The following is a 25,706-nucleotide window of genomic DNA, read 5'->3' as shown; positions in this document are numbered from 1 at the left end:
AAGTGCTAAATTTTGGAACAGCCTTCCTCCGTCTATTAGGTCGTCTGAACCAGTTTATTTTAAACCACAGCTGAAAATTAAATTATAGGTTAATTTTCCTTAATCTTTTTCCCACATGTCTCTGAATGCTAAAATACAGTAAATTTATCTTTAATATGCAGTTTTATTCAAAATGTGAAACATTTTGTACTTTCTGTTTTAAAAGAGGTCAGTACACACATTTTGGTATTGAGGCTGCTATAACACAAGCCAAAGCAAGCTAGATTGATAAGTGATTGATAGATATATCGTTAGATAAAAGATGAATAGTTTTTGCAGGGCTGAATGGGTCACGGGTGGATCGTTGAGCCGGGGTAGAACGTGGGAGTGTGTGACCAAATGGATGGAGAACCAGCTGGGTTGCTGACGTTGTAGAGCAGTGTGGGAATTGTAGCTGAACTGAGCAGAGAGCTCAATCTGTGGAGTACTAATAGACAGAAAACCCCCAACACTCAGATGATCACTCCCAAGAGCGAGTGCTTGGTGGTGGTGAAAAAAAAGTACGCTTTGTTTGGTTCTTATTTGTAATTAGAAAACACACTTGGGGCCTCCCTCCCTGTTCTGCTGGGGTGGGCACACAGTTGTCATCGAGATGTGTAGCCTCGGGTTGTCAGTACTTTTGGGGGCTGCAGATGACGGGGATCTCCTTGATTCTCTGTCTGCCTCTGGCTCTTGGGGGGCTGCTTTGTGACCAAGACACATACAAGGCACTCACACACACACACACACACAGAGAGAGAGAGAGAGAATTAGCTTAGTGCTTAGATTTTACATTCCTTACCTATACATTTGTTGTGCCTGTCTGGTTCATATGTTCTGGTGCCAACCACAGATCAGAACATCTTCATTAGACCCTTCGTTAAACTCCTCATATTTTTTTACTTTGCTCCTTTGATGTGTCATCTCACTCTCTTTCCTGTTCTCTCCCTGTGGGGGTGCCCTCTCTCTCTCCCACCTAGAATAATGTGTGAATTAATAAACGGTTGTGAATGCCAGAGCCACATGTGTTGTTTTGTGTTTTTTGAGTTTGTGTTCTCCACAACAAGTTCCTACAAGGTACTTTTAGCTCCTTCTTTATTTCCCCAAGGGCTGCCACAGTGGATAGTTCTACACATTTGATTTGGCCAAGACCACCACTAAAAATACACAAGCTTTTGACCCTCTGAGGTTGGGTTTGTGTCTTCTCCCGGTCTTAAACCAGGGACATTTTGCATATAAGGTGAATGTGTTAACCTCTACACCACAGAGGAAAAAATGTTTCAGTATAAGCACATGATTAAGAAACAAAGGGTTTTGTCCATGAAATTGGTTGAGAGCTTTTAATTTGAAATAAACACATGAAACATTGAGTTTGTGTAACCAGGCACACTTTGTATAAATACCCCCCCCCCTTTAAAGTCAACGATGTAATTCAATAACAACAACAACAGTTCAACAGAGGTCCAGATAGCTGATTCTTGCAGCGTCATATTAGTGAATTATAGATCACCTGAGTGCAGTTGATGTTTGTCAATGATTTTAGTATGAAAACGTATGTGTGAGGTCCAGTCTCTGGTTCATCAGTATTCCTGCCACAATTGCAACATGGCGACAAAAGAACATGCCAAGCAACACAGAGAATGGCTCACTGAAAAATATAAGTCAACAGATGGCTACAAAAGATTTCCAACTCACTGGACATCCCACAGAGTTCAGGTAAATCCATCATTAAAAAATGGAAGCAATCTACCTAGAGCTGGCCATCCTCATAAACTGAGTGAGAAGAGTAAGAAAAAGATTGGTGAGGTAGGGCCACCAACACACCTATGACCACTCTGAAGGAGTTAAAAGCTTCAGGGGTTCCAGGGGGACTGGCTATACATATATCAGTATTAGTTATTTCATGTTTATTGTATTATGGTATCATTGTTATAAGGAGAAATTTTTGTTATTTTAAGAAATTACCTCTGTTTCAGTATTGTTTACAGCTCAGACCTTAACTCATCAGATTCCTTGTTGCCTCAGTGTAAAGGCCTCAAACCCAATAACATTTAAATGTGGACTCTGGTCAAGTTCTTCGCAAAAATCCCATGGAAGTGAGTTTTATATTTGCTGCACACAACTGCAGTGGCTCACTTCTCTTGTACTGGCAACAGCAATAAACACAGGGTAACAGCTTAATGATGGAGTTTAAAAGCCTCGGCAAGGTGCAGCTTCTGAGGATCTTCTCTAACAGACTGATTCAGCCCCACTGTCACAAGGACAGACACAGAAAATCTCTCATATCTCATCCACTGACTCTCTACAATACAGTACATCTGTCTAGCAGAATATAATGTTCTTTTACTTTGCACCCGTGGAAAAATGGATATGTCATATGATATTTCTTACTACATTTAGTAAGCTATTACCTCTTGTTTACCAAATAAGATGTCTCTTTTTATATATGTAAGAATTGCTGCAATAACAGGAATGACTGAAAACCAGTTTCAACCAGTCATAAGAAAGTAATCAATTATAATGGTAATTCTAGTAACCCTGTAGGCACAGATGGCTTGTTATTCTTATTTAGCTGGCATTAGAAAACCATGTAGACCCTCTGGTGAAAGGTTATAGCATAAAATTACCCTTCAGGTCGCCCTGTACTAATTCACTAGCTAACCGTGTTTTCTTTTAATAAAGACTATTCTATTCTGTGATAAGTTAGTCAGCCCAGGACAGCTGACTGTGTCTCTTATAACAAAGAAAAATCAACATATTTACTCTGATACCGGTACTAGTTGATAAAGTTGTGATAGCATCATAATAGTCCGAGTTGGCATCCAGCAGCTGGTCTAAACTGGGAAGCTCCAGCCCGCCCATATTCCCATGCTCTTACCAAGCACACGTACAGCGTGGTCGCTCCTATTGCCTCTTCTCATGTCTCCACACAGAGAGGATCGGCAAGCATACTGATCCGAGGTGAGTCTCTTTTTTCCTGTTTTTGCTCTCGTTGCCTGACAGTGATAGAGAATGGTGTGATTATTGATAGAAAATGTACTGGTTATTAAAGATAGTCGGCCTGATATAAAACAGATCCAGTCTGAGGAACAGTTCCACTTCAGGTCTAGAGCCACTTGAAATTTAGAAATATTGAAATAGATAGAAAGTAGAACTCTGGTGAGTGTTTTGGACTCTGGGCCTATTTACATTATTATTATCATCAAAGCTATAACAGAAGTCATAATCGAAACTGAGAACAAATGACAGCAAACTGCACTAGCTTGTACTCAACCCACTGAAGTCCATATTTTTCATCACTCTGCACGGGGAGTAATCAGGTCAAATTGTCTTATGACCTGAGTGAAAACACTTAGTTCTTGATGCTGTGATTGGCCGGCAGCATCCATTTCCTCTGTCCTAATGGACACACAACAGTTTTAGCTTTAGCACCCCACCCTGTTGTCCCTCGAGAACCAAAACCATTAGCCCAAGGTTCCCCTGACACACAATGAAGGCCCCCCCACCCCCATCATACACACACACAAAGATCAATATATGGAAAGAGGCTGACTTCCTTCTTCCTTTCTTCACTTCATAAATATATAATGTGAGCTCGGCTTCGGTCCACCAGCAGCCACAAACTCTGACATCATATAAATAGAGATAAAAAACTATCTTATGTTATATATGTCTTATAATTAACTAAAATAAACTTAAACTATAAAATGTGTGTTGTTACAAATTCTGTTACATAGAGAGAAAATACACTCACAGGTCTTTTTGTCAAGTATACTTGTTCAGCTGTTCTTCAGTGCAAATAACTAAACAATCAATCACGTGGCAGTAGCTCCATGCATTTAGTCACAAAGTCGTGAAAAACCTGCAGAAATTAAAAACTAAGGATCAAAATGAGGAAGAAAGGGGATTTAAGTGGCTTTCATTGTCACTTAATGGTTGTCGGTGCCAGATATACTGGTTTGAGAATTTCAGATACATTTGATCTGCTATAGGATTTTTTTCACACAACCATCTCTAGGGTTAATGGATACAACATGCCAAATCTTAAAGCAGACTGGTTACAGCAGTAGAAGGCCACATCATCTGATGTCTGTCAGCCATAACACGGGCTCACCAAAATCAAATACCAAAAGATTGGAGAAACGTTGCCTGGATGAGTCTTGATTTCCGCTGGGACATTCAGATGATATGATCAGAATCTGGTGAAAACACATGAAAGCACTGATCCGTCCTGCCTTGTATCAACAGTTAAGGCTGGTGATTGTGGCGTAATGTTGTGGGCGATATTTTCTGAGCACACTTGATGTCGAACCGAATATGATTTAAATGTCACAGCCAGAGATGTGATTACTTTTTTCAAGTAAGGGATTACTATTGCAAAAAAGTCATTTGATTACTGTTACTTTCCCGTAGGCACGCTGCATTATTGCGTTACTAAACCGTGATTTTGTTTGTGAGAGTGTCTCATGACAATGACTTACGAGCGTGCAATGTCCGTGGCAGCAACAGACGTGTGCAGACCAACAACAGATAATATGGAGTGCGTGAGAGAGTACGACCATGCAGCATTTAAAGCTTGGAAGTATTGACATTACTTTGAGTTTGATTCTGTAAAAAATGACAAAAACATTAGTGTCCACTTGGGGAGAAAACTTCTTTTTATAGCATAAAAATAAAACTTCAAATCTGAGCAAGCACCTAGCACGTCGGTCATCTGCCAAAAACTGATTTCCACTATTTCCATGTGTTTTTTATGTGTAATGTCTTTACTCATATTGGTAAATAGACTTTACAAAGGATTTACAAAGGGTTATATATAAAATTACCAAGTATCTTTATAACGCTGTGTTATTGTACATTATAACCAGTCAGGTCCTTTTTGACCACTTAAAATATGTTAACAAAACTATTGTTATATTTGTTGCATTTTTTCTGCTGCCCTCATGGCCAGATTACTCTAGAATCTGGCCAAGATGTTTTGGTTGATGTCTTGATTGCGGTTTCTACCTTGTGACAGGAATGTTGTTTGCAGCTCAATATGACTTAATATCACTCATGAGGGATGCATTTGACATATGTTTCGCATATTATAGACCAACAACTTATTTATTGTAGCTTAAATACAAGCAATCAGTTTTTGGCAGACGATCACTTTTTGGCACAACACCAGCATGGGAATGTGAAATTCACAGAGAAACCCCTGGATCCCCCCACTGACATGACCGCCACAGCACCGGGCAAAACTCCGACAGCCCCACTTCTGCTAAACAGGTGAAAATAGACTAAGAGCGACAGGACTTAGTGCTGCTTAATGTTTGATTTTATTTATTTTTTGTGTTTTACTTGCATCTATTTGAAAGAGTGAGTGTAAACACAAAAAAATATTTTATTGTATTTGCTGGATTATACAGAAAATTCAGTGTTAAATGTTAAACAAATTTCTTCAAGTCAGAGACTGCTGCATATAATCTAATTTTTGCTTGATGCAATGTGCATAAAGTTGAAAGATTAAAACTAATAAAACAATTTTTAAGAAGAGACTTTTTCATTTGATTCAATCTTATATGATGGATTATGCAGAAAAAATAGAATTGGGCTGAAAGGTCTATTGCTTTATTACGTTGTAATGTTTTTATAAAGTAACTAAGTAATAAAGCAACTAATTACTTTTGAAAATAAGTACTCCGTAAAGTAACAAGATTACTTTTTTAGAGAAGTAATCAGTAATTAGTAACTAATTACTATTTTCAAGTAACTTGACCAACAATGGTCACAGCCTATCTGAGTATTGTTTCCATCCCTTTATGTGGCATTCTTCTGATCACTGGTTTTCAGCAGGACAACATAACGTAATCACAAAGCTTAAAATATCTCAAACTGGGTTTTGGAACATGTCAATAAATTCTCTGTTGACAGCGTGAGAAAGTCAGAGTGATAAAGCTTTGATAAGCTTTTAATAAGATAATACTTTATTTATGTCATATTTTGAAATTCTAATTGTAGTAAAATAAAAAATTATCTCTGTCTGGCTGGCTCTTTTTTTTTACAAGATGCTGTCTTCATCTACCACCTCTAACTCCACCACCTCTGACCCCAAACATGTTGCCATGGAGACCTACTGGAGGGAAGTACACAGCATCGAGGAGGAGAAGGATGGGGAAGAAGAAGAGGAGGAAGATGAGAGAAAGAGTATGGATGGTATGTCAAACTGACAGCAGAGTCAGATGTCATCTTACTGTTTGGATCCTACCTGATTTGTTCCTTTTAGAGGTGGAGCTTGAGGAGGCGTGGCTGACAGATGCGGGGTTGGCTTCCCTGGTGACGGGCTTGCCATTGGCAGATGAGGTGCCACCGCCTGCTGAGGTGCTGCTGTCCACGTTGACACATCAACAAGCAACCACTGTGAGGAAGAGGCTGGATAACTATAACGAGACACTGAAGAAGAGAAACAGACAGCCAATCAGAGATGTCCGGGATATCTTCACTGAGGTGGGACACAAATGTACAAATGCATTTTGCATTGTATACATTGTATATTGTAAATGCAAAACAAATGTACAACACAGATGTAGAAATATTTTATGAAATTGTATATTCAGCCATACAATAAATTATATTTTAGAATATCACAGCAATTTAGATTATAGTCATTGTAAGAGGCTGTGTGTCTTAAAATAGTTCCTGGGAAATGCAGGGGCAATAGACAAAGGCTGTGATCTGCATTTTTTCCCCAACTTTTTGTTTCAGCCTGACGACCCAGCAGACAGATCTGTGTACCCCCACTCCCATCATGCTGAACCATCACCAAGTCGATACCACACCACCACCAAGACCATTCGCCGAAATACTTCCAGAGGTGCGTATTTGCTCACCTACAAGTGATTCCTGTGGTCCTTTGCAGGGGTGGTTCTTTATATATCCTTATGTATACTAGATGCCACCCAGGTTAAAGGCTAAGGGTCCTTTAGGCATAGTCTCCAAAAGTTGAATCTGTTCATCTGGACGTAGCGTTTGGTGGGAGAAACGTTTCGTCACTCATCCAAGTGACTTCTTCAGTCTCAGCTGACTGCAGGTTTCCCCAAACCTTATAAACAGTACATTTGCATAATGACTGAAACCAGCCCACTGAAGGAACAATGGGCTGTGAGGTCAGTTCCTTAATCATAATTATGCAAATTCCCATGACCATTGATCAACAATCACTGACCAAAACCCACTGATCAAAGAACACTGATCAATGGCCATGAGTACCATTCACAGAGTGTTGGGGAATGGCTGCAATCACAGGATTGTAAGATGGCGAAAGATGTACCCTTAGGCCCCCTCCTCGATTCAGAGATGGTCTTTCCCTTTTCACGTAAATGGCCTCCTTGACTCCGCGCTCAAACCAGCGTTCCTCCAGGGAGGATCGAGGAGGGGGCCTAAGGGTACATCTTTCGCCATCTTACAATGCTGTGATTGCAGCCATTCCCCAACACTCTGTGAATGGTACTCATGGCCATTGAAACCTGCAGTCAGCTGAGACTGAAGAAGTCACTTGGATGAGTGACGAAACGTTTCTCCCACCAAACGCTACGTCCAGATGAACAGATTCAACTTTTGGAGATTTACTTTCCTGGATGATTGAGAATGCATCAAGACCTTTAGGCATAGTCTTTGATGCAGATAGACAGATAGACACCTGATTGCAGCAAGAGACTCCTTGAAGCAGCAATCTTAGAGGCTGAGTGGCAGCAATACTTCACTCTAGCTTATTAATGAGCCAACGACCTAGCCTTTCATACTGTAATTGAAAACTGCAATAAATAAATAAATAAATAAATTATTATTATTTATTGTCCACCTGCCTCTTTCTCAGAGTTTTTATTTGGACTCTCAGACCTTAATGCACAGTTCAGATGAAATAATTATTTACATTCATGTAAATAGATGTCAGAAACAAATGGACTCCTCTTCTTATCCTGACATATAAGATTTCGTGAAAAACATTTTGTCTTACAGTTTCTTAATTACATGCAAATTTACAATAATGGATGACATTGCATCAGAGTAGGAGTGTATGTGAAAAATGCGGTAACTAAATATAATTCCACTACTATTTCATTCAGTGCCTAGTCCCAACATGCAGAGTAGCTACGTACACTTACTCCCTCAAAGGTCACTTATATTAATAGTGCTGCGAAACAAATCAGAGACATTTGACTCCCTGGTATAATTCACACATGAATTATAGCATGTAGGCTGGACAGAAAGAGTCATTCTATATATTGTATGATTTTGTCTAGCATGGGAACATGTCTGTTACTCTATAAAAAGCTCTAAGTGAAATAGGACTACTCATTATTTTTCACTGATAGAGGAAAACAGAAACAGGTCCAATTTTCTTTTCAGCACAGTAGCAAAGGTGACAAAGAGTCAAAGCTCTATTGGCCCATGTATTCCCTCAGTGCACAGTAGTAAAGATTTCATCAACTTCTTCACAAAAAACAAAACTAACAATTAGTACCATTGATTAATGCAGAAGAAGAATTATTTGGAAAATTTTATACATATATCTATAAAATTTATAATTAATTTTATATTATATATATATATGTGTGTGTGCTTGTGTGTGTGTACATGTATGTATATAGTAAACTGTAACACTGAAAGCAAAAAAAAAGTGCACAGGTACTAAATTCTCTGTTTTCCTCCACAAATTTTATATTATTTATAAAAGAAGTTCCATAGTAAGTGGGACTCTACATCCATGCTTGCCAGCAGGCAATTGAAACTTTCATTCAACTTTCACTGGATCAGGTGACTAAAGCATCCCTTAGTTATTCTGCTATTGCCACAGGCTTCTGGGGGAGCTTCTCTGATGCAGTGAGCATTTTGTTTTTGTGTTCTGTTGTGTTTACATTTCACTGTTACATGTCGTTAACTTTTGTGTTCTCTCCCATAGCATGTGTTTTGCCCTCGTCATTCAGTGCTCTCCTCTTCCTCACACGCCCCCAGTCGGTTGGTCACAGCAGATGGCTGTCTGTCACTAAGCCTGGTTGTTCTTGTTAAAAAGGAATCTTCCTCCTCACCATCTCTTCATCATCCTTGGGATGGCTGTTGTGTCAACGGACTATATAAAGAACTCTAGCTGTGTGAATTGAACAGATCTGAAAAAAGGCTTTAAATGATTTGCAATTTGCTATTTTTATTTGCTTTTGACATCTGAGCATCCCAGTGTTTTCGGAAACAGGATTCTATTTCTGCAAGAGATTTTGTTTGTTTGTTTTTTTTCTGTACCTGCTGACAGCTGTATGCTTTGTGTTTTTTACAGTACGACCAACTCTACCCTTGTTGGCTGTTGAAGATCGACTACCGGAGCACCCTTCACCCCCCTCAAACACAGACTCTCTGCATCACGCAAACTCTCCAGGAAACAAATGCTCTCCGACACATGTCATCGACACAAATGTTCTGACACATGCACATTCTCCAACACACACCGACTCTCACAAATATACCTCTTCCCCTCCTCACACACGCACGCCCCCCGTCAGTCAATTGATGCAACCTGACTGGGTGCTGCGGGACTCTCCATACTCAGAGGCTGTGGCTGAGCACAAAATGGGCAAGGCTTGTTGGGACTGTTTACGTTTCCATAGAGACAACAACAGTGAGCTGCAGGTGAGTTTGACCTGCTGCATGCTGAGAGAGGTCTTCCAGTCAAATCTGATTGCTTCGAACACAGGAGGCTGCTAGCTGGATTCAAAAAAGTGTGTGTGTGTGTGTGTGTGTGTGTGTGTGTGTGTGTGTGTGTGTGTCTGCAGTTTGCATCTATCTCTCCCTCTCAGGGTCTTAGCTGTGCAGGCGACCTGTCGTCACGTGACCTCACACAGCTGAGTTTCATTTCACACATTGAGATCACAACCTTCCTGATGACTCTGGGCATACACAACAAACGCACACGTCCTCCACGCTGCAGGAACCGGGGTGCGTTTCTTTTTTACATAATGATTTGCATTCAGCTTCACAGCAAAGACTTTATAGCATTAGGATATTAGAAAGCTATAGCGAGTGATGTTAACACTCTTACTGATTAACTTTAGTTTCGCCAATGTAATTATGCATTTTTAACATAAACACAAAAAGTAATGGGGAACTAACAAAGGTATATAACCCCCCCCCCCCCCCCCCCCCAAAAAAAATGCACAGATCCAGATCCACATAACAAAGAACATCTCTCCAAACCATTTTTCCTGGATTTCAAAATAGTTGTTATTTTTATAGTAGATGGTGTGTCATCATTTGTCTTACACCATGGCTCCTTATTGTTTGCAGACAATTTTCAGAGTGGAATCAGCAACATTACATTTCCAGTGTAATCAGTGAGAGAGGCTACATCAGACATGAAATCAATGTGTAAGTGGTGGTCTACTCCACAAGCATAAAAATAAATAAGTTTACTATTTTTATTTTTTTTATGTAAGCTGTATGTATTTATTTTGCACATAAGTCCCCTTACCCCCAACCAGTCGCAGCAGTTGACTGCCCTCCTTGAGCCTGGTTCTGCTGGAGGGGTTTTTCCTTCCCACTGTCACCAAAGTAGTTGCTCATAGGGGGTCATGTGACTGGGTTTTCAGTGTTTTCTCTGTATTATTGTAGGATCTTTATCTAACAATATAAAGTTCCTTGAGGCAAAAGATGTTGTTATTTGGCCCTATACAAATAAAATTGAATTGAATTTAAATATTTGTGTTTTTTTATTTTATTTCAAATGACAGCATACAAAAAACATTCATCATTCTTTTTGATGTATTTTAATATACACTATCAGTCAAAAGTTTGGACAGACTTTCTCATTTAATGGTTTTTCTTTAGTTTCATGACTATTTACATTTTAAATTCTCACTGAAGGCATCAAAACTATGAATGAACACATACGGAATTATGTAGTAAACAAAAAAGTGTAAAATGACTCAAAACGTGTTTTATATTTTCGATTCTTCAAAATAGCCACCGTTTGCTTTGATTCCTGCTTTGCACACTCTTGGAATTCTCTCGATGAGCTTCATGAGGTCGTCACCTGAAATGGTTTTCCAACAGTCTTGAAGGAGTTCCCAGAGATGCTGACTGTGGAGGCCCAGCCATCTGGCACAGCACTCTGTTACTCTCTGTCTTGGTCAAATAGCCCTTACACAGCCTGGAGTTGTGTTTGGGGTCATTGTCCTGTTAAAAAATAAATGATGGTCCAAATAACTGGATGGGATTGCCCAAACAAATCTCTTCTGCTTGTTGCTTTTCCTTAGTAGTGGTTTCTTCTACTTTGAGGAATCTAAAATATAAGATATATTTAGAGTTTTTCATCAATTTATTCTTCGCCCATATATCTTTCTTCATATATATCTACAATGTAGAAAGTAGTAAAAATAGATAACACATTGAATGAGAAGACGTGTCTAAACTTTTGACTGGTAGTGTATTGTCATAGGTTTTTCTTGAAGAAGTGAATTTACCAAACTTAAATTTAAATTTTTCTCTCCCTTTTTTTAAGATTTAGAGCTTACATCTTAATGCTTGCTGCTTGAAGCAGTATTGCTGTTCCTGTAGTATAAATGTAAAAGAAATGACGTGTTAATTTTCTCATGTAATCTATAAATTACTGATCATCCAACTTTATGTGCTGAAATTGCCATCTGGGAGTTTCTAGAACTTGCCACCCTCATAAACTAACCAATATACATCTGAAATTACACCATCATAACAACAAATACTCCAGAATTTAGAGTTAGAGAAAGTACTCTAGGTGAAAGTATCTTATGAATGTACTAGAATAACATGAATGAGTCATACCATCTTAACTTCTGTCCACATGTAAAAAACAAATCTGGGTCATCTACATTTCTCTAAATTGACTACAACAAAACAGAATCATCCATCCTCCTCCACTTATCCAAACATAATTTACAGTTTTAAGCAACTTTTTCATATTAAATTGTGCAATAAATGTACCCTGAAATGTTTTACAACAAAGCTCATCTTCCCACTTACATGAAGCAGTATAGAAATATACCACTCTGCAAGATTTAATGTAACTCCCATGCAAAGATGTGTGTAGAAAACGTGTTTTCTATATCAGGGGTTCTTGACCTTTTTTACCTCGGGGCCCTACTTTTCTACTACAAAGTGGCCCGGGACCCGACACTGTATTGAATAAATTGATGTTGCGTTTGGTTTTATATATATTTAATAACTAAATCAAATCTACATCATTTTAATGGCTAAAACCTTGTCAAATAAACATGATGATAACATGATGCAATGTAATAACCCCAAAGAACCTGTACATAAAACAAAATGCCAAACAGGTTAACAATTCATGGAACAAATCAAACTGCAAATAGAAGTTAAAAGGCTCAAGTCAGGATTAATAACACAAAAATAATTAATAATTCAATATTACTAAAAGAGACAAGAAAATAAGAAAAAATAGAATAATGTGGTCATAAAACAAATACATTCAAAATCATTTTCTAATTAAATGAATAAATAAATAAACTGTTGTAAAATTTAAATAACGTGCAAATGAAAATATAGCCCTATAATCTGTGAGTGAATCTGAAAGGTGAAAGGTTTTTTCACTGGCAGAACCAGAAGTTACTCTTCAACAAACAGTCACAACAGGCAACTCCCTTTTTATCTTCACCTGTTAATGAGACACTTGAGCCTTACTCTGAGACACGATCAGATCCAGTCTGGGTGGAATGGGGGAAAGGCTCACTCTCAGAGTAGCTTCTAGTGTTGCTCTGAGTCTGGTTCGGGCTTTGGTCTTGGTTGTGGCCACAATGGAAAATCCTGATTCACACAGATATGTATTTGTGAGTGGGACAACCTTATAAACTGTACCTTTGCACAATAAGTGAAACTAGCCGACTGAATGAAACAAATTTACAAATATACAAATTTTCATGACCGTTGATCAAGAAACACTAATCAAAAACCTTTGATCATTGATCACTGACCATGAATACCATCCAGAGAGAGTTTGGGAATGGATGCAATCACAGCCTGAAAACTGAAGCCCCTGCCTCCCATTCTTCTCATTCTCTAGGAACAACAAGTAAGCCTGTAGTGTGAGAGGGAAGTGCTCTAAAGGGTGATATGGTACTACAAGGTCATTAAGATAAGACGGGGCCTGATTATTTAAGACTTTGTATGTGAGGAGCAGGATTTTGAATTCAGTTCTGGATTTAACAGGGAGCCAATGAAGGGAAGCCAATATTTGTTTCAGATCATCAAACAGTTTTCAATAGAAATATGCTCTCTCTTTCTAGTCCCTGTCAGTACTAATAAATGCATGAACTAGTTTTTCAGCATCTCTCTGAGACAGGATATTGTGCAATTGGAAGAAAGCAGTCCTACATATTTGTTTAATTGAAATACATCAAAAATAATTATTGAAGGACATGTCCTGGTCAAAAATGACTCCAAGGTTCCTCACAGTGTTACTGGAGGCCAAGGTGATGCCATCCAGAGTAAGAATCTAGTTAGATACCATATTTTTAAGATTTTCAGGGCCGATTACAATAACCCAAGTTATTCATCCTAATTTGGAGGCCTGTGGAACTCCATAATTAACCTTAGTGTGTGAAAAGGACTCTCCATTTACATGAACTAGATTAGATAGATATGATACAAACCACTGCAGCGCAGTACCTGCAATACCTACAGCGTGCTCTAATCACTCTAATAGAATATTATCTATCGAACAACAGTATCGAACACTGCACTGAGGTCTAGCAGGACAAGCACAGAGATGAGTCCACTGTCAGAGGCCATAAGAAGATCATTTGTAACCTTCACTAAAGCTGTTTCTGTGCTGTGATGAGCTCTGAAACCTGACTGAAACTCTTCAAATAAGCCATAAGTTCTGTCTCTCTTTTTTGCACAGTCAAAGAGCGTATCAGGTCACTGACTGCGTGTTATATCTGTATAACCATGCACGTGACAAATAAAGGATCTTGAATCTTGAATCTTGAATCATTCCTCTGCAGATGATCAGTTAGCTGTTTGACAACTACTCTTTCAAGAATTTTTGAGACAAAAGGAATGTTGGAGATTGGCCTATAATTAGCTGGGTCAAGGGATGGCACACAGCCAATTATTAGAGATAGCTTGATCATATTTAAGATTGAAGCATTAATTAATGGCAGGACTTCTTTGAGTAGTCTTGTAGTAATGGGGTTGAAAATGTTTAAAGTGGGTGAATTATATTCTTAAACCTAGTTACAGCACTTTCAAAAAGACATCTACGTTGATGAAATCTACTTCCCACTAAACAAGAGAGGGTTTTCAGGAAACACTGTTTCAGTTTCAATTCAATTCAGTTCAATTTTATTTATACAGTGCCAAATTTCAAGAACAGTTGCATCAAGGTGCTTTATATTGTAATAGACCCTACAATAACACATACAGAGAAAAACCCAACAATCACATGACCCGGTATGAGCAAGCACTTTGGTGACAGTGGGAAGGAAAAACTCCCTTTTAACAGGAAGAAACCTCCAGCAGAACGGTTTAATGGAGAACGATTAAAAACACTGTCCTCACTGCTGGATCATAAAAAATATTTATAACAATGTTATCTAATTATTAAGTGTATTTAAACATTAATTAACACTTGGAACACAAAACATTAAAAACTGCTTATTCCAGTATTGAATCAGGTTGGATGGAGACATCTGGAAAACAAGAAACAGCTGAAATGAATAAAATGCACTGATACAAAGGGAGGTAAATCTAAACAGAAGACATGAGATTAATGACTTTCAAAATAAAACAGGAGGCAAGGCAGCAGGAAATGACTAAAGACAAACAAACAAGCAGACATTACAGAGATTAAAATAACGTCTACTATAGTAATTAAAACACAAAATTAACAAGGAAGAGAATTAAAAAAAAAATCTCAAAAACAGGAAAACTCAGAATAAACCAACAAAACCCACAGACCAATTTCTCATAAACACAAAGACTTCTTAATGCAAGATGTCCTTAATACCTTTATAAAGATCAGTACTTTGCCTTCCACCCTAGGCAAAACACTAAACCAATAAGGTATGCATTTTAATACCCCAGAGCGCCACAAGATGGGAGATTATGTCGTACCTCAACATTAGGAAGTAAATTCAAGATTGGTGAACCTCTGTGCATGTCAGAAACTCTGCTTCTGTAAGATGCTTGTTTGTATGCCCAATCATATTACTGACCTGTTAACCTAATTAGTTGCAAAATGTTTGTCCAGCTATATCTTTTTAGTTCAACCACTGCCTCGTTTCAACTGTTAGTATTCACCTCCTTCCTAATTTTGTATTTTTTTTCCCGTTTGTCACACATTTGTTTCAGATCATCAAACAGTTTTCAATATTAGACAAAGATAACTCAAGTATATATAACATTGACTGGTTGTGCAATTCTTGGCAGCAAGAACTGCAATCAAAACTTAGCTAGATAGATAGATAGATAGATAATGGTTTAACTGTGTATGCTTAATAATTTTGATAATCATACAGAACCCAGAACAGTTTTGCCCTTTGGGGCTACCTTATGAGTAAGTTTTCACAGTAAACCCATGTTGGGCTAGCCCATAGCAGTTTAGCCTTTTTGGGCCCCAAAAAACGTGGGCAGCCCATAGTGGGTTTGCTGTAGGAAAACCCTTACTGGCCCCCTGTTGGGTTAGCCCATTAAGGCCCCGCAGTAGTTTGATCCCAAGAGGTCCCCTGATTGTCATGGTTTTCAATGGGCAACCCACAGTGGGAATGCTCACTATGGGTGTGGTTTGCCCACCATGGGACCCAAAGAGCAAAACTGCCGTCAGCTCTGTGTAGGCACGATTAACTGGGGACTGAGTAGGATAAGTGTGGCCCACAGATGTGCCCTACACTTCACGCCAATACTAGGGCTCACATTGGGTTGCCTACTGTGGGTCATATGCGTCTGCGACCTACGTTAGCGTGTTTGCTGGGCAGACCTGAAACTATTTTGCTGCTGAAAAAGCCCCTTTAGTAAAACCCTGTACTAAAGGATGTATAAATTGTCTCTCAGAACACTCACTGTATGATTGTTTGTGTCTTCCTACCCATTAGACAGTGGTGTGTTTGGCGTTCCTCTGAACACGCTGTTGGAGAAAGACAGGAAGAAGTTTCCCGGGGTCAAAGTTCCTGTCGTGTTCCAGAAGGTGAAGAACCTGTCCTTCTCTCTGTCAGTCAAATGACGTTTCAGACAGGGGATAGATTGCTGGCTTCATTACTCTAAAACCTATGATACTGTAGTTTAAGGCACAATCATAATCTTATGTGTGCCTTTGGCCTGTTCAGGAGCAAAAGTGGGTTATAGTTGGTCAGTAGTTTGATTCTTCAAGTGTCCTTGAGCAAAATGTTGAACCCCAAGCTGAAGCATCTATTTGCGTGCATGATGTAAAATGCTTTAATGCTTATACTAAACAGTGCTCAGAGTAGATAAGTGCTGTATGAGTCCATTAGCATATGATCTTGGTGACCTAAAGTAGTTATTTAACTAACAGCTAGCAAAGTTAGTTTACCTTTGTTTACATCTTGTTTAGAAATGTTGTGAAAATAAACAAACAACAGTAACCAGTCACACCCTCCTTTATGTGTGTATGCATGCAGTTGTTGTGTATCTTAGAGCAAACAGGCCTGTTGACTGAGGGGATTCTCAGAGTACCAGCATCAGCTGCTAAAGTCAAGGTAACACACATACAAGCATACACTGCTGTTTATGTCCATAAAGAATAGGTGTTGCCACTCAGACTATAGCGCCACATCAGCGCTGAAGTAGGAGGAGCAGTGGAAATCGGAAGTACTGTACTGTTATATTATTAAAACTGTGGTAAAAGCTGACAAGCCAGCTGTGGTGCAGCGACACAACACACCATGTAACAAAAATGGGGAGGTGCACGACCTGCAGAAACATTCAACTTTGGCACACTATGCCACTCGTGAGGCACCTCATGCACTGCACGTCTACCTGCAAAAAGCGTCTGTTGTTGCTTGAAGGGAGTGCCAAAAACATGTGGTACAACCAGTCTGTGGGTTACTCTCCACTATGGTTTGAAGAGCAAAGTTATAACATACAACAAGCTGAAGTGAAACCGAGTGTGAAAGATTACCACTGCAGCCAGTCTGTAATTTTTATCTTTGATTATCTTTCCACACCTCTTTCATTCGCAGTGAACTGGCTGTCACTCCCTTCCCTGTTCTGTCACATTTGTCAACCAATCAACATTTGAACATGCATAGGTTCTCTGCCTTCAGCGATGCATAGTTAGGATGTTGGATGACTATGTGGAAGTGCATCATCATGGGCAAAGCAAGATCAACATTCCCAGATCTTTGAACATGAACCTTAACCTAGCTTTAACATATAACCAGACAGCTGTTCTGAACCCAACACTAATGCTAGTTTTTAGGTAACAAACGACTGGTTATTTTCTACATTAAATTGTTTTCCTCTTTAGATGATGCTTTAATGCATAGTAGTAAGGTCCTAAAGGGTTTGCCAAGACAGCAGCAAAGTGGTGTTTGTTTCTAGATTTTGAGACGGTCTAAACTCAACATTGGTCCTCACAAAAGATGGACACACAGTCTGACACACTTTAAAATGACTTTTTACATTCGGGATAACTGAATGTCTCTGCCTATGTGTATCTATGTCTGTGTGTGTGTAATACCTACCTGTTTTTGTTTGATTCTCTGTCTGTGTGTCTTTCTCCCTACTGTCTCTCTGTCCACCTTTCCCTCTCTGTTTGCTTGCAGTGCCTTCGTAGAGAATTAGACAGGTGCTATGAGGGATTTGACTGGTCTGCATTAAGACAGGTGGACGCTTCCAGTCTGTTGAAGCTTTTCATCAGAGAGCTGCCAACCCCTCTGCTGACACACACACACCTGTCCACCTACCGCTCTGTACTGAGTATGTGTGCACACATACAAACACACATTTTCATCATTTAAATGTGTTTGCGTTACATGAAGTGTTTCTGTGTGTCCCTGCAGGTATCCCTTCTGAGCTCCATCAGGTTCAGGCCCTGCAGCTGCTGACATTGCTTCTTCCAGAAGCCAACAGAGAAATTCTGAGAGTAAAGCTTCACCCAGACAATGTCTACACACACAAATGAGACACACACAGGCTTCCACACAAACACAAGTGAGATAGTCTAAGGAGCTTGGAAAGAAAAGCGTCTCGACCTCTTTGAGTTGCTTGAAGACGTTTCACCTTTCATCCGAGAAGCTTCTTCAGTTTTAAGGTCAAATGGTGGAGAGTCCCAGATTTAAACCCAGTGGGAGTTTTCCCCCAAAGAGGGACAAAGGACCCACTGATGATCCTCTACCTAATCACATGAGCCAAGGTGTGAAAGTGGGTGTGGGTCCCAATCAGCCAGGGACACAAGTGAGATAGAATTGGCAAACAGTGAGAAGCACAATATTATTAAAATATACTGTTAAAAACTCATTTAAGTCTTCATGACAGACAGACAGACAGATCCCCCTAGGGTAGTCGAGAGTGACCAAGCGAAGATCCTGTGGGACTTCCAGATACAGACAGACAAAGAAGTGGTAGACAAGCAGAGGAAGACGGCCATAGCGATAGACATAGTGAAACTGAATGACAGCAACATCAGGAAGAAGGAACATGAGAAGCTGGAGAAATAACAAGGGCTCAGAAAAGACCTCGAGAAGATGTGGAGGGTGAAGGTAACAGTGCTCCCAGTGGTAATCGGAGCACTAGGTGCAGTGACCCCCAAGCTAGGTGAGTGGCTCCAGCAGATCCCAGGAACAACATCCGAGATCTCTGTCCAGAAGAGCTCATACCTAGGAAGAGCTAAGATGCTTCACAGGACCCTCAAGCTCCCAGGCCTCATGTAGAAGACCTGAGATTGAAGAGCCTAGCCTGCTCTCCCAGGCTAGGCTCCCCCATGCTACCCAAACCTACACACACAAACACAGACACACACTATATTGCCAAAAGTATTCACTCACTCATCAAATCATTGAGTTCAGGTGTTCCAACCACTTCCTTGGTCATAGGTGAATAAAGTCAAACACTGATGCATGCAGACTGCTTCTACAAACACTTGTAGAAGAAAAGAGCTCTCAAGAGGTCAGTGAATTGTCTAGCATGCTACCATAATCAGATGCCACCTGTGCCAACAAGCCCAGTCATAAAATGTGCTTACTGCTAAAGTGTTCATTTTGACAGCAAATTTAGATTTGGTTTTAACCATAGTCTTTTCACTAAAATATCATTTAGTTTTAGTCCAGATTTAGCCATCTAAAAATTTTTTGTTTTTGTCTTGTTTTAGTTGAGTATCTTTAGATTATAGTAGACTAAATCTGAAGTTGATTTAGGTCATCAAATTTTAAAGTGTCATAGTGTTGGTACAAGTGAGAGTTGCTCCACACGTCTCCATATGTCCAAAATTCTCTTCCTCCAGAGCATTGACATTTTGTCACATTTTCATGAGAAACAGGGTGCATGGGTGTTAGCTGAACCCTTGTCTCTATCCCTGTTTGTAAGTGGCAGACCAAATGTGCATGTCTAACCTTACTCCAAAAGATTATTACTTCTGGCTCACTTCCTGCCTCATCTCACAAGAAACATTTTCATCTCGTTTTTATTCGTGGATGAACGTTTCGATGCATTTCATTAGTTTTTATTCAGTTATTTTCCTGTTTTTGTTAGAAAAAAGTTTGTTGGTGAAAAATGTAATGAAATGTAGTCAACAAAATTAATACTGCTATTAAATATTCCATAATCATCTGTGTGGGGTCAGTGGATGCTGAGGGACGTTGCCAATTTTCTCTAGTCGATCACTGCAGAGCTACAGGGATTGTTATGGTTTTCTATTATGAATATATTATGGATTGATGAGATTTATAAATCATTGCATTTCTATTTTTATTTTATTTTACACAGCGCCCCATTTTTTTTAAAACTGCAGTTCTAGCTTAACTTGACATGGGTACCGGGTTTGTCATGGTGTGCCAAAGTCAGTAGGAGGACCCAAGTGCAGGACTCACAGACAGAAGGTTACCTTAAGGCGCAGCTTTATTCGCCAGGAAAAACAACTAATCAAAGAAACGAACTTCACAAAACAAAACAAAACCTCTGATGTATCGTTTGTAAACTAAACTAAACTGACACTGAAAACTAGATACTAGGAAACATGACGGGAGAAAACACAATACAACGGTTAAGTTAACGATCCAACAACAAGCAAGGGTAGACTGAGGACTAAAATACACAGGTAGGATCATGAGAGGATTAGAAAACAGAAAAAAACACAGCTGGGACAAATCAGACATAATGAGATGAGGGAAGGCAAAACTAGATACACTGGCGTAGGAGACAGACTATCAAAATAAAACAGGAAATACACCACGTATACACAGACACAGACTCAGAGACACAAGCTTAACATTATGATAACACTGAAACAGTACAGAGGGAACATAAGGACAGGGACTAGACAGGAGACATGACTGACTGGGGAACAAGAGAATAAACACAAAGAACTAGAAATCGCAAACCCAGAAGAATTATAGTTCTAGAAATACAAAACAGAAACCAAAACCCTAATAGTTATGAACCCTGATGAAATCAAAAAGAAAAGTGCAAAACCCAAAACACTGGGTCACCAACCCAGGACCATGAAAGCCTTTTTTTTTTTCTTTAGAAATCACACATGGTTGCAGGAAAACCTGTTTTTTGTGGTTCCAGGCTCTGCTGGACTTCCTCCGTAAGGTGGTCTCTCATCAGGATCAGAACCGTATGTCTCTGTGGAATGTGTCCATGGTGATGGCACCCAACCTGTTCCGTCGTCACCATGGAAACAAGCGCTCAATTGCTAAACGAGATGAGATGGAGGAGGCAGTGGGTGGAGCTCAGCTGATCCGGCTGATGATCATTCACCAGGACTTGCTTTGGACTGTAAGTTACAGGACACACCTGCACAGTCTCGGTGCCCCTAACCCCCGGTGACGTCACTTCTCCTTCTCTTTGATAGGTCCCCAAGTTTCTATTGTCTCAGGTGAGACAGATGAACCAGGTGTCCATTCAGAAACAGCTTGGCCTGAGCTGGACCAGTAGACTGTTGAGGAAGAAGAATGACAAGAATGAAAGAGATCAGGTGAGACAGAGACCAGGGCCAAGGAAGACAGAGACTAGGACCTGGAAAGGCCAAGAACTGCATGAGATTTGCACCAAAACAAGGTGAGACAGAGAACAGAAAAGAAGAGAGAGAAATCAGGTATGATACAAGTCAGGACCAAAGGAGATAGAGTCCAGAACCAACTAAGGCAAAAACAAGGTTAGTCAAAGACCACTGGCCAGTGGCGTGTCTAGAAATTTTTTGTTGGGGGGGCCAGGTAGGGGCACAGATTTGGAGAAGGGTGGCAGATGTAATTGGCAGATAATGTTAAAAAAAAAAAAAATCTACCAACCGTTAACCATAATTCAATAAACTATAAACCTAATAACCGAATGCGCTTTTAACTCTTATTAGAATGAGATTTTAACCACTACGGTGCGAAGTTTTTAGATACTGCGCTGATAATTTACAAGAGATACAATCAGTGCTTTGTCAGTGTTTATTCAGCATTCAAGGACAGCAATATTTGCATAGTATTTTTACTGACATATAGTGCACATATGTTTTGGGCAAAAACATTTTTGAATATTAAAATACGAACATTTTTAACATACAATTGGCAAATTAGCCAATGCCAATGCAAAACTTTACCTGCCTATTAAAAAAAAGAAGATAATCTTCTTACAAACTGGTGTTTGATTTTGAAACAGGAAAAAAGTGGGGAAACAAATGAAAAGACTAACTTTTGAATGAAACCTGAAAGCAAGTAAATACTTTCTATGCTGCCTTATGGTAAACTTTGGTAATACTGATGTATAAAGAACAACACTGGCTGATGATGAAATACAGTCAGCTGGCATGGTGACACTGCCAGTATTAACCTGCAGGGCTGGACTGGGACAAGAAATTGGGCATTTTGACTAGAGACCGGCCCACCAGGTATTAAAGCCATAAAGCCTTTGAATGAAGACAAACGCTGTTGTGACATTGATGTACACTGTCTTGTTGGTATATGTATGATTTCTAGACATTTTACGTCAGATAAAAACTTTGTTCGCAAGATTCAGATAATTATTTAATAAAAGCTAGATATTTTAAATGAGAATAAGAAAGAAAAGTATTTCCTTGTCCCCCCCTTTCCCTGTTAATGCCCTACCTGGCCCCCTGGCATAACTTTGCTAGACCCGCCCCTGCACAGTTACCAGCTGTCAGCTATGTAGAAAAGGATCCTGGTGTTATTTGTCTCTCAGAAACAGTTCATAACTTCCCTTCAACTCATTCATGTCACCTAAAAGGTAAACCTGTTTCTCCATCACCTGTTCAGCTCTGATGATTCAGTAAGGACATCTCCTGGTTTCATCTTCATGTTTCCTTCTCACCACATATCCAAACCATCATGACCAGCAGCTTTACAGCTGTGGCTCCAGCAAACATCAGCTGATACTAGAAATTATTATTAAATAAATTCTAACACCTGATCAAGCTTAAACGTGCTGCTGTTGTTTAGTGCGACATCCGCCGGTTTCCTCTTTCTGGCGCAAAGTGGGCGATTTAAAAAAAAAGAGAGAAAAGTCGATCAGCTGATCATTGATCAGTTTCATGATTGAAGTAGGAACAGGAGAGGGAGGGGAGAGAATGAGAGGAGAAGAGGCAGCTGTGCAGCATAAAGACAGAATAACTCCAGCTGTGTCTTTTTTTCATTATAGTTAAAGTACGGGACAAACTGCGTCTCTTCTCAGCTCAATACGAAACGTGTAATATTTTCTCTGAATGCGGGACGATTCCGTTTTTTAGGGACGGTTGGCAACTCTACTAACTAACCTTATGAATAAAATAAAGTTCACTATCAGTAACATCACAGCACCCACCCAGCTGTATAGAAACTCCGTCATGCTAGCTAGCACGCAGTACGAGTTATTTTAACTGACTGTAAAAAGTCAGCATAACGAAAATAAACTCCACCTAAACTTGGTTTATATCTGACCCAGACAGACTGCAGGTCATACCTTCTTACCTGAAGTTCAGTTCACCTGACAATCGGACTGGCGGCCGCCTCGGGTCTCTCCTCCTCCTGCCTCCCCTTCCCTCATCCACCTGCTGGCCTCTGTGGAAGCTCCGACATAGCGACCACCAAACAACTGAGTTTTTTTTACACATCAGCCAGCATCTGGACAATCCACCACCTCTCATTGTTCATGCCGTTACTAAATAAATAAATAAATAAATAAGTCATCCGCCCACCGGGCAAATGCCCAGTATGCCCGATGGCCAGTCCAGCAATGTTAACCTGTTAATGTCTTGATGCATTCTCAATCATCTCAATCAGTCTCAGCTGAGACTGAAGAAGTCACTTGGATGAGTGACGAAACGTTTCTCCCACAAAACGCTACGTCCAGATGAACAGATTCAACTTTTGGAGATTAACCTGTTAATCTGTCACCAAAAAATTGTTTTCTGCAGTGCCGTCTTTCGTGCTTGGCTCTCCTACCTTTGCTAACATGATGCTCATAGTGCAGAAGCCGATGCTGCATTCACTTACACTTGGATACCTGAGCTTCACTGTGAAAACATAATCGTATATTTCATTGAATTTTATTGTTTTAGCTTCGGGGTGGCCAGTCTGGTTGGGCCACCCCGCTGGACACGCCTCTGCCACTGGCATGCGGGACAGAGACCGGGTTCAGTGTGCTTTTTGTTTGTGTCTCTGCAGATCACAGAGCTGTGCGAAGGTGTGATCAGAGTTCATGCTCCTCTACACACCAAGATTTCCATGGTGATACAACTTGAGGAACAGACAACAGCCAAGGACATAACGTCCCGCTTCGAGTGTGAGAACAGGTGACAAACCTCTCTCTCACACATACATGCACATTTATCCGGCTTTTGTGAAGACCCATACCTGTGGTCCCCACCTGTTCCCACACTGAAGGAAAATCTGACTTTTATTTACCATCCCTGTCTTTCTCTGTCTGTCTTTGTTTTTCTCTGATCAGTCCGGTTCAACATCTGTATGAAGTTGGAGGAAACATCTGTGAGTCACATTATAAAATCATGATAAACACCTCACAGGCTGGATGTTAAATATTAAAGCTGTCTCTCTATCTGTCTCTCAGGTGAGCGTCGTCTTCATCCTGACTGTGTTTTGTTGGATGTTTACAGAGTTAATCCCCACTGTGATTGGCTAATTAAACCCTGACAACCTGTCTCAGAACCTTTTTCAAGTGTCTCACCACCTCTCTCATTAATGCCTCCCCACCGGTCGACACATGCACTACCACCTGTCTCATTGCCCTCACTCCACGTTTCAGCTCGTGTTTTTTGCTGGCACAAAAACACTGGCGCCAGCCTCACTCCATTTGTGACAATCTCTCCCACAAGTGGATCCAAACTTCCTTTTATCATGAACCACTTCCTTTGTTCATACAGCAGCTGTTGGCATGACATCACAGTAACATTGTCATCTATCGAACAATTGTTCAGTCTGTTTTTTATCTTTCTGAATTTCGTTTGTCCTGGCAGATTAGTTAAATCTTCTCCTGCTCCAGTCTTTATTTACTGCTGCTGATTCTGTACATCAGAACAAATGTGTTTATTAATAATGCTCATATTAAAACTTGAATATCTACTGATGACAAGCTGTCTCCACCTGCTGGTCAATGTGTGTAATTAAAGATGAAGTCTTCTCTGTGTTTATCTGGAAAGCAACAGAGATGAACCTATGTAGAGAACAATGTATGAAAATAGAGGATACGCCAATAACATCAAATAATTTAATGTAAATAATAAGTAGACCATACAGTATATAATGATACATAATGTATCACTGAAATCAGAGCAGACAATAGGTTCAAATTACCAACGTGGTTTGTGGGCTCAACCTAGTCATCAAGGTTACTAACCCAGTTGCCGTGAGCTTAAAGATTCTCAGAACTACATGCATTCATCTCTTTTAATTTCTTACTGCATGATTTAAACTGACTCATTTGTTTTTTATTGCTTTAGACCTCCTCTATCGCAAAATAAGTGGTGATCAGTCAACAGCTCTGTTCTTCTCTTCCCTTAAGTGTACCAGATATGTTGTAGAGCTGATCAAATGTGATTACTAAATTTAGTTACTGAACTGCAGCCTATGACATTCTGCTGCGAGATTGACTTATGGTACAAGTATGGGCCTTTTTAGGCTGGCCATAGGCCTTCTTATCATCACTGGCCGAAAATCTCAAATCAGAGAGACAGCAAAAACTGTGGAGAATCCATAATCTGGTGCCTTGAAGACCATGAAAGGAGGCTAACATGGATGACTGCAAAAATCTTTTCTTGGTTAAAATTTCCTTCACAACATCTAACCAAGTCCAGAACAATTTGAAGGTCTACAATCAAGGCACAGCTTCATGAAATGGAGATGGAGAAAACTGAGTGTTTACAACACTCACTTTCGGGCGATCGTGGCTCAAGAGTTGGGAGTTCGCCTTGTGATCAGAAGGTTGCCAGTTCGAGCCCCGGCCCCGACAGTCTCGGTCGTTGTGTCCTTGGGCAAGACACTTCACCC

General features: G+C 39.9%; 1 protein-coding gene across 2 annotated transcripts; it reads left to right on the top strand.

The window, feature by feature from the left end:
- Window positions 1-1,504: 1,504 nt before the first annotated feature.
- arhgap28 (Rho GTPase activating protein 28) lies at window positions 1,505-24,775 on the top strand. 2 transcript variants are annotated; one of them, XM_019354559.2, is made up of 15 exons: window positions 1,505-1,734; window positions 6,069-6,216; window positions 6,287-6,507; window positions 6,766-6,874; window positions 9,332-9,681; window positions 9,825-9,987; window positions 16,137-16,228; window positions 16,680-16,757; window positions 17,826-17,979; window positions 18,063-18,145; window positions 20,788-20,997; window positions 21,074-21,196; window positions 23,868-23,995; window positions 24,151-24,188; window positions 24,271-24,775. In XM_019354559.2, exons 1-15 carry the CDS (start codon window positions 1,573-1,575, stop codon window positions 24,351-24,353), a joined length of 2,142 nt encoding a protein of 713 aa, XP_019210104.1. In that variant the 5' UTR covers window positions 1,505-1,572; the 3' UTR covers window positions 24,354-24,775. The 2 variants fall into 2 exon arrangements, with proteins under 2 accessions (XP_019210104.1, XP_005460515.1); XM_005460458.3 differs by lacking the exon at window positions 1,505-1,734 and adding an exon at window positions 2,906-2,979.
- The last annotated feature ends 931 nt before the right edge of the window (window positions 24,776-25,706 follow it).

This window comes from Oreochromis niloticus, linkage group LG9 (assembly GCF_001858045.2).
Source record: "Oreochromis niloticus isolate F11D_XX linkage group LG9, O_niloticus_UMD_NMBU, whole genome shotgun sequence".
NCBI classification, from domain to species: Eukaryota; Metazoa; Chordata; class Actinopteri; order Cichliformes; family Cichlidae; genus Oreochromis; species Oreochromis niloticus.
This window is presented reverse-complemented; position numbering and strand designations above follow the sequence as displayed.